The 9,978-nt window shown below is 36.9% G+C and overlaps 1 protein-coding gene across 1 annotated transcript in view; it reads right to left on the bottom strand.

Moving 5' to 3' along the window:
* Positions 1–4,411: 4,411 nt before the first annotated feature.
* The window catches only part of ANKRD55 (ankyrin repeat domain 55), a 29,144-nt gene continuing 23,577 nt past the window's right edge, over positions 4,412–9,978 (bottom strand). The window contains exons 10-11 of the mRNA XM_063296745.1: positions 8,938–9,039; positions 4,412–5,083 (exon numbers count right to left, since the gene is read on the bottom strand). Coding sequence (XP_063152815.1) covers positions 4,821–5,083; positions 8,938–9,039 — 365 coding nt within the window. The 3' untranslated portion in view covers positions 4,412–4,820. The remainder of the gene's footprint in view (positions 5,084–8,937; positions 9,040–9,978) is intronic.

Genomic DNA, 9,978 nt, shown 5'->3' with positions numbered 1-9,978 from the left:
TACCATTCACTCTCACTTTGTTCCTCCTGCCAGATGGAGCAGTGAAACCAATCATGAAAGCTTCTACAGGGGCTGCTTTACTAAGACCTCTGAACCAAGACCCCTAGCTTGTTTCTCACAAACAAAAGACCAGAAGCTAACAGCAAAACCTGGCTTCTAACTCTTTGTAAGAGAAGGAATAAGCCAGGGGTGTTCTTTGGTCACAATGATAAATCATAAAACAGCTTTTGCAACTTGTTATACATTTTGCTAACAAAAGTGGAACTGATTGAGTAGCTTGTTTATTTTTGTTTAAGCAGAATTCTGACATAAAATTCAACTATCAGATTATGGTATATCTAGACATGCTAGCTGAGTGAAATTCCCATATTAAGAACATGTATTTCTGAATGATCAAATCATGTAGACAAAGGGAGAAGTCTTAATGACTTCTGTATAGCCTTCTGGATGCATGGGGTTGAATGATGTAAGAAACAAGATGGAATAGATTTAATGGTGGACAATGTATGGTCTTTTAGAAGTTGCTTGATTACATGATCATTAGCTGTTCTGGCTGAGGCTGGAGGATCACCTGCTTCCATCCTTGAAAAAGACAGACCTTATGTCGAAACTTAGTAGTCAGACATGGAAAAGATACTGTAAAAAAAATCTTAGGATAGCAAAATTGTAAATAGACTTTTTTATTACAGGATGAAGGGAGCTAAGAAGTTATTGCAGGGTTCTTATATGACATTTGGGCCTTTTCCGTGTGATACTTTGGGAAAGTATCTGCAATTTCAGCAATCAAAGGTCAAGAAATAATAGCAGCTTAATATACAAAAATATTCATAATAATGGTGGAGACAAATGTCTAAATTGGGAGTGTCAAGCTATCAAACAGTTGTCTTGTTCGCCTATTAAAGTGTGGGCAGCTTATCACCCCAAGGTGGTTTCTAGCTCCTTCTTTGTGGGTGCCAGCATCTCTGGCACCATTGGTAGCATGGCTTCCAGATATTTCCCCAAATCTTGGAAAACATCTTAAAAATCTAATTGATCCTGTGTTTGTGGGTTGTGCCTGTTTTGCACTACTGCCACATACATTGTGGCCTTCTTTCCTCCTCACTTTAAATATAACTCCTTGAAGGTAAAATCTAGGTATTTGTCTATGCTGCGTAACAACAAAATTAAGGTAATTTCTGACAATCTTGGAGAAGAAAGTACTGAAGCTGACCTGCATATTTTCTAGTAGGGTTGTAGAGTGATTTAAGCTTCTGGAGCTTCTGGCTCCAGAAGGGAAAAAAGTAGAATATTCAACTCAGCTTTCCCAACCTCATCCTATCTAGATACATTAGATTATATCTAATATATCATAATCCATAGCCAATACTTAGCCACTGTTGTTGGAGATTATTGTTGTTGGAGTTCCAGCAGGTTGGAAAAGGCTGATACAAATCATGACTGTGGAGGGATAGGGATTTGTCTGTGACATAAGGGGCATCCTAACAGTCAACTATTCAGCAGTCTACCATTAAGAAAAGTCTTTACCTCTTATTAACTATAGTAAAATGCAATCTGACTTTCTTTCAAAAATGGGGAAAATTAATCATAACACAATAATTATACATACCCATACCACTGTATGCACACAAAGAAGGCAATTGCAGTAGAGGCAGAATCTTGCCAAAGCACAATCTTTTTTTATAGTAATTTTATTAAAGATTACAATTTGAAAATATACAAACTAATGCAAGCTAAAAAAAGGAATAAAAAGAAAAAATAGAAGGTGCAGAAAAGAAAAATAGAAAAGAAAGAAAAAATAATATGGTAAAGAAAAGGAAAAGAAATATATAAAAAAGTGACTTGCCCCTTCATCACAAGTGTAAACAATTTAGTAACTAATCGCCTTCTCTTCAGATAAAACAAATGATCTCTTCCTCATTCATTCAAACATGAGTGAATCCCCAGTTTTTAAAGAAAGCTGAAAACAAAATACTGTTTTGTGCTGAGCACTATATATTTTCTGAGTTGACCGTTACGAATTTAGAGGACAGGCAACATTTCCTCCTTCCTGTTGCTTTTGTTTCTTTTGCACAAGTTGTATACTTCCCCGCTGTTTTCCAATCACGGGACTCATCCCATCAGATTTCCTTTCCACTCATTCAATTATATTTGCCCCTTTGTTTCCCACACTCTGTTAGTGTATAAAAAATGATGACCATGAATTTTATGAGCACTTGTGCTGATTTTTTATTGAGTAATTTAATGTGCCCAATGCAAAACATTACCACTATTTTCTACAGTGCGCAAGGTCCTTGTGAATATGTTTCTAACTCCCACAGGATTCACTTTTAAACTTTCCTAATCAGGCTTGCTGTGCTTCAGCCAAATGGGTTTTTTTAAAAGTTCTTGTATGGTATTACTCCTAGCAGTCTGTAATCTAGATAATTCAAGTATCTCCCATTAAAACAATTTGTGTTGCTAGTCATTCACTTGCAGTATTTTAAAAAAATATTTTGGGTCCTCTTCTATGGACTGGAAGGGTGGATGGGATCTGGACACGAGCCACCTCCAGGGTCATGAGTTTCCTTCCTAGACTCTCAAAGTCTACGATGATATGGTTGTAGCTGTTCTTTGTAGTATCATTTCCCCCTAAAGTATTAGCAGGAAGGGATAATAGTGGACTTGAAGTTCTAGAAGATTTTTTGTCACTTCCCTGATCCTTGTTCCTAGCAGCACAGTTCATGAACTGTCTGTATAATTCTGAGTCACTGACTATGGTGATTTTCCCCTCTTCTTCCTTAATGGATCCACTGTCCTGTTTCCTTTTAATTCCCCCAAAGGCTCAGAGCATTTCTTCTGTTGTCAAAACTGTAGTATCAGTGATGCAAAATATCTTTTACATGGCTTGCTTTTGGTTATTACTCTTGTCCAGTGAGCTTGCTCTTTTGTTTCATTGTGTTCCTTAAGATAGTTGGATTCACTAACAATTGTTTGGTCTGAAAAAAAACCCTTCATCCTTTCTTATCAGCTGAAGCAGGGCCATTCTCCACTCCAATCCTTTGACTTTTGTTTTTTTAAGGCTTAGGATAACCATATTTACATACCATTCAAAAGAGAAAATAAAAAAGCTAAGAAAGAGAGAAAAAGACCAGAACACATCCTCTCCAGTAGCCAACACCCAGATAAACACCAGATAAACAACGAAGCAGAAAACAATACCCTAATCAAGGAACTACCAAGGAGAAAACCACACTCCCACCAACACTGGCAGGGCAAGCTAATGTGTGTAAACAGGGAGCAAAACCCACACTCACACTTACGATGTTACCTAGTTGGGTAATGAAACATCTGCAAGCAAACAACCAAGCTCAGAGAGCACCAAGGACTCCACAGTTCAACCCTGAGCTACATCTATTCTATTAGTTCTCTCTGACTATATTAGAAATAGATCACTCTAGGTTTATAAAAGATAGAAGATAAAACCTGTCTGTATGTTCTCTATTGTAGTCAGTGTAATAGCAATATCCAATTTCTTTGAATATCAGAGTACTACAGTGGAAACTTGGACATATTGCCAGCAGAACTGATGTTCTCCTATCTGTTAATATGAGTAGTATTAATCAATATGGATGAATTTTTGGTCCTAGATTTTTTCCTGCTATCTCTTCTTTCTTCTAAAGACACTAAAAGCATTTGAAAAATTAAGTATTACTGTTATTCAAGATGGCAGCTCATCAGTTTGAAATTCTGGTGTGCTTGAGGATATTGAGCATGTGCTTAGTAGTTTGTGTTACTCAACATATGGATCTTGAGAATAGTTTCAGAAACTCTTCAAATGCAGTGAATTCCTTTTATGTAGCAAAATTCCACAGGACTTAGCAATGCTGTAATAAGTTATAGGACTTTTAGCTGGTAGTAACAGATGTTTTCCTCTCACTTCTTGTGATCATCAGTTCTATTTTCAGTTGTAAGTCTACTGACAAAACTTATATCTTTGTGAGTTGAATATTGGTGTATAAATTATATACAGTATGTTTTATTATTAAGAGTGCCATGCATGTCTTTGTAGCAAAAGCAACAGTGCAGGATTATTTGATCATGAAAGTGCAGATAAGCATTAAGTAGCTATGAGTAACACCCAAGAGTAGCTGATGAGCCTTTAAAATATTTGTGTGGAAAATCTCTAAATGGGTGGATATATGCATTTGCTAATTTATGCATTTTATTTCTTTGCAATTAAAATTACTGGAAGAAGAATGTTGTTATTTGGTTTCATGTGGTCGATATTTTCAACTCATGGATGTCACAATAGCCAATAGTTCCTAGCACAAGAAGTGAAACATTAAGTCATGTTGAAGTTGGTGTTTATTTAGAATTGAGAAAATAGCAACATTCACTCTCACTATGTTACAGCACTTATTAACTCAGGTTGTGATGAGAAGAAAATAAACTTTAACCTCTACTGAAATCAGCAACACTTTAGAGGTGAAAGGGTTTTAACTGATCAGATATATGGGAATATTATATTTAGCAACTTCTTCGGCTTTCTTAGACTTGTACTGTCTGTCTACTTTGCAGCTATAGCAAAACCTAGGTAGCAAAGTAACATTGCATTTCATTTCTTTGTCCTTGTTTGTCCTTCTGTTTGCATAATGTTAGCACTTTCCCAATATAGGATGAAATTAAATGTGTCAATAAATTGCTGTAATAAATATCTGCTTTTAAAATATCAGTTTGCTAACTCTCCAGCAGTGGATTAGGAAGCAAACGTTTAGTATTTTAGTGCTTTTTATTCACTTCCACCACCTGGGGCTCATAGGCTAGTGGTCACTGATTGAGTCTCAATGTGATTGATCAAGCATCTCACTTGTGAAGCTGGATCCTTTCTGGCTTGGAATGGCTGGCAGGACTTTACTAGTTCGGAGAGGCTCGGTTGATTGCAGTGATAAGAACGAGTATGGGAAATAATTCTGGGAAAGCCCTGCTTTTGTGGACTTGGTAGCAAATGTTGGTGGCAAAACAGATGTGCCAGTTCTCAGTGGATTTAAAGAAAATAACTTCAGCTCTTTGGCACCTTGAGGAGCTTGGTTGGGTGATAGCTGGACTGGAAAAAAGGGCAAAGAGAGACATCAGAAACAAATAATAGATAATACTATAATAGATAAAACAATAATAGATAAAAGGAGGAGGGCCTTCTCTGCCATGGCCCCTGCCCTTTGGAACAAGTTACCCCCAGAGGTGAGACAGGCCCCACTCTCCCGGCCTTCAGAAAGGGGGTTAAGACTTGGTTGTGCCACCTCGCTTGGGTGGGAGGGTGGATAGTCAATCATCGGGGTGGTTGGCACCTTGATGGAGCCAGTGATAACACCGTTATTCACCATGTTGGACTGTACATTTTATATCTTGCATTTTTATATTTATGTATTTATATTTATATTGTATTTATCATAATGATATTTTAATCTTTGATTTTTAACTGTTTGTAAACTGCCCAGAGTCTTTGTAATATGAGATGGGCAGGGAAGAAATATGATAAATAAATAAATAAATAAATACAGGCTGTGTAAATTGAAGTGAACAATGATGAAGCAAGAGGCAGGGTATATTTGTGTACTAATTACATATAACATTCTTAGTTGCACCACTGCAATCACAGAATCATAGAGCTGAAGGAACCTATTTAGGCCACCAAATCCAACCCCTAAATTAAAGCCCCTCCCTAATACTTCTGCTTCAATACATCTAAAGAACCCCCCACCTTATTAGATAATTGGTTCCCATATTCTTATCTGCAAGAGTACTGCATTCTACATACTCCTATGACCCTTGCTTGCCATTGTCCTTATTTTTGTCACCAGTTTTATTTTTTGCCTTGCAGACCTACACACCTGGGGGTAGTCCTTCATTCTGCTGGCAGTAGGAAAGCCCATGGGGACTAGTTGCTGAAAATGCACAGAGGAGCTCATCTGCCATCCTTAAATACCTTAAGATAAGAGGTGCCATTACATACTGCAGCTGTCAAGTAAGTTGAATACTTACTTGCAAGCCAATAACAGAATTCTATGGTGGCCAGCTGGGCCCCTTGTCCAATTCTGCACCATTAGAACTTGAACAATCCAATTTTTTAAGGTCAGCCCTTCAAGTCCCTAATTGTGTCTCTAATGCCATCCTGCGACTAGAGGCAGGCTTCATGAAAGTGGAGGCTAGAGTGTGGGTGACCATACTCAACTATAGGCTCCCCTGTACCCAACTAATGCTCATACCCCTTCTTTTAGATTTTCACTTTTTATATATACTTTTAGTTTTTAATTCATATATCTAGCTTTTCATTATGCTTTTAGATTTTTATTTTTTACTCATGATATATTCTTTATGTTTTTTTAATGACTGTACTCCACCTTCCTTATGCTGGTCTATGACCATAATAAAGATCTAATTTGATTTGCAGACCTACAGTGGAATTTATTTTGGGAAGGTTTGATCTCTTTCTCTCATTCCTGAAAGTTAAGAATTTTGAATTTCTGAGTGAAGATCATAATTCTTGCCATTTGCATGTATATAAATACTAAAGCAACATTTTGCAAACATCTGTAGATCCACAACTGCAGCTGGTAGGTTTATTTTGCACTTGAAGATGATACAGTTATGATCAGTGTTATTTTAGAATTACTTTTATTTCTTTTAAAATCATATAATCACTAAATGAATTTCTTTTTTGGTTCTCTGAACAGAAAATGCCAGCGCGGCCCTTTTTCTTCCACTCCAGCATAATTCGCTGTGAAGCATATGAAATATTTCTGAATGCGTTCAGATTGTAACTCTGATAACAATTGTGAGTACATGCAAAGTCGGTGGTACATTTTGTCAAGCAAGTATCTGTGCTACACTTCAACTTAATATCTGCATAAAAATGCAGCTAATGAGCAATCTGAGAGATCCTGTGGGGCTCTTATCACAGATAAAAGAAAATTTCACTAACTTTTAAATGTTATTCTCTGATTCTCAGAATGAAAAAGTTTTAAGGAGATTTCAAATTATTCCTGTTTGGCTTTTTAAAGATGACCATATTTGCCCTTTACTGAAATGCAGAAATCAAACAATAGTGGAAGAAGGGCGTGGTAGTCAAAGAATACAATATATGCTCATAACATTGATAAGTGACTGGAGATAAGAAGCTGAGCACTGTGACCCTCAAGCCCAAATTCTGCTAAATTCAGTTCCTCTGAACAGGGAAAGGAAGGTCAGGAGATGTTGAGAGAAGAACAATGAGAAGTTGATGATTTAGTCTTTTAAACTCCTCCCCCAAATGGAGCAAAAAGAAATGTTGTATAAACTGGGGGTATTAAAGAATATGCCGCCAGTAGCTTCTTCTATTACAGAATCACTTAAAACTTAGTACCAGCAAAAAGTGAAGAGAAACAAGTGACTTTTAATTAATCAAACTTCATAGTTTGTAGTTTTAGTATGAATATTAATCAGAATTTATACAGAGAGATCTTAGCATTATTATGGTTTGGCACTGTATTATTAATATTTGCTACTAGGTGACCTTCATATTGTATATCATAGATTTAATAGCTATTATTGGAATGCCTCAAATGTTTATTGCTTTTATGTATCGATGATAGAAATAAAGGTTTTTCATAAAATGACATATTGTTGTACATTGCAATTACTATTAAACTAGTAAAATGTCTAGGATAGTGGTTCTTAAACTGGGGGTAATTACCCCTAAGGGGATAATTTGGGTATATCCTGGGAGTAATAGAGCAATGTGTAATTGCCTGTTTGTGAGTTTAGGATCCAGTTTCCGGCTGCCACTGCCAAGACACTTGGGTGAAACAAGAGAGACTTTTTTTTTTGAATGGGTGATGACATTATTTGAGACTGGGAAAAGGGGTAATTTAAGAACCACAGGTGTAGTATATGCACATGAAGGACATGTATTGCAACAGTCTCTGCAGAGCTTTCATTGCCCTCCTATGAATGATAAGATATTGGTAGCTGATATACATGTATGTAAAGAAAGGGAAAGAGAAGGGTAATGGAGAAAATTATTGGGAACACCTTGGAGAAATCAAAGGCCACTTAAAAAGAGCCCAACAGAAGTCGAAGTAGCTACATATATCAGTAATGACACAAGCATAAGATTACAGGAATTAAAAAAAAAATCAGCAGACAGTCTTGATGAAATGATGTCCACTGGGTCATAGGTTTCCCTTGACATTAAGTCCAGTCGTGTCCGACTCTAGGGGGCGGTGCTCATCTCCGTTTCAAAGCCAAAGAGCCAGCGTTTGTCCGTAGACACTTCCGTGGTCATGTGGCCGGCATGACTACACGGAATGCCATTACCTGCCCGCCGAAGCAGTACCTATTAATCTACTCACATTTGCATCTTTTCGAACTGCTAGGTTGGGAGGAGCTGGGACTAGCAACGGGAGCTTACCCCGTCACGCGGATTCGAACCGCCGACCTTCCGATCGGCAAGCTCAGCAGCTCAGCGGTTTAACCCGCAGCGCCACTGGGTCATAAATTGCCTTAAATTGACCGAATCAACAACAACAGTAAGTTGCTGCATATGTAGTATGCACAACTTTTGCACACAACAAAGTGCACATTGGTTCCTCTTGAGCAGTGTTTCTCAACCTTGGGAACTTTAAGATGTGTGGACTTCAACTTCCAGAATTCTGGAAGTTAAAGTCCACACATCTTAAAGTTCCCAAGGTTGAGAAACACTGCTCTTGACAGTACATAATATTAGGCTTGAGGTGGCCAGTTACTGCAGCTGATAAATGCAGAAGACCTGTCCTGTCATAGACAATTTTCTAATAATCAGAAAAATGCAGCTCTGCAAAGGTATAATATTTTGTATCATCTATATTATATATTTTTCTGCAATAAGGGAAAATCAAGCCTTTTTTTTAAAGAAAAAAAAAGTTCCTATACCATTGTTCTTACCTTTCTGATCACAGTGTTTTACTATGGGGGCCAAGTTGTTCCTTGCAGCTGTTAGGTCTTTTACTCTGGGAAGTTCTAAAGTTGTCTGCTGAAAGGTTTTCCCTAAAAAAGGAAGTAAATATTATACACATCACACTTAAATAAGTTTCCTTTGAAAAGACATATAAAACAACGTATGAACGGGACTGTGAAGAGATTGGGAGATCTCTCTCTACTTCCACCTAGCATATGATTAGTGCAAAGTATGATCTCTCTGCATAAAGAATACATACTTAATAGAGGCTGGTACAAAACATTACTTTCCTAGCAGTTGCAAAGGTTTATTTAATCCTGCCTTTGTACAATAAAACACAGGGCTGGTTTCAGAAGTTAGAATTATTGGGTTCCTGCTAAAGGTGGATTTTGTTTTTGTTTTACATTAAGCTCAATAGTTCATATTATACCCCATATAAATTAAAGAATCATATGAACCAAAATAGAGGAATCAAGGTTAATGTACAACAAAAGATACTAAAAATCTGAGAAAATTGTTTTATCTTTTACCTTGAAACCATAAAATAATAACACTAAGGTAGTCCCGTTCTCTAAATGCAGTAGGAAGAGATCGCTCACTTCTTTTCAAACAAACCTAACTATCCTATTTCTTATCAATGGACATAACTGAGTTTATGAGTTTCATGTGAAACCAACCTGCTCTCATTTTGACTCTGCTCTGAGAGGTATAGCTAGTTCATATATCCTACTAACCTATAATGCAATTTATTTAGTTCAGTGTGTTCTGTAGTTCAACTTGTTGCTTGCAAATCCATAATTTATAAACCAATCTAATAATGGTTTATTGAAAAAACCATGGTTTCTTGGTGACTTAGTGCAATTCATGGACAGGTATATGTGCTTTTAAGGACCAAAAGGGACCATGGCTGATAATTTCCTGAAAAAGAACTACTATATAAGCACCCTTGGAGGCTGAATTCATTCCTAATTCTTAAGGGAAAAGTCACTCTTCAGTGTAGAAGACTTGGATATTTCAATCTTGAAACT

Source organism: Candoia aspera, chromosome 2 (genome assembly GCF_035149785.1).
Source record: "Candoia aspera isolate rCanAsp1 chromosome 2, rCanAsp1.hap2, whole genome shotgun sequence".
NCBI lineage: Eukaryota > Metazoa > Chordata > Lepidosauria > Squamata > Boidae > Candoia > Candoia aspera.
Note: the sequence above shows the minus strand (reverse complement) of the source record. Positions and strands in the feature narration are given on the sequence as shown.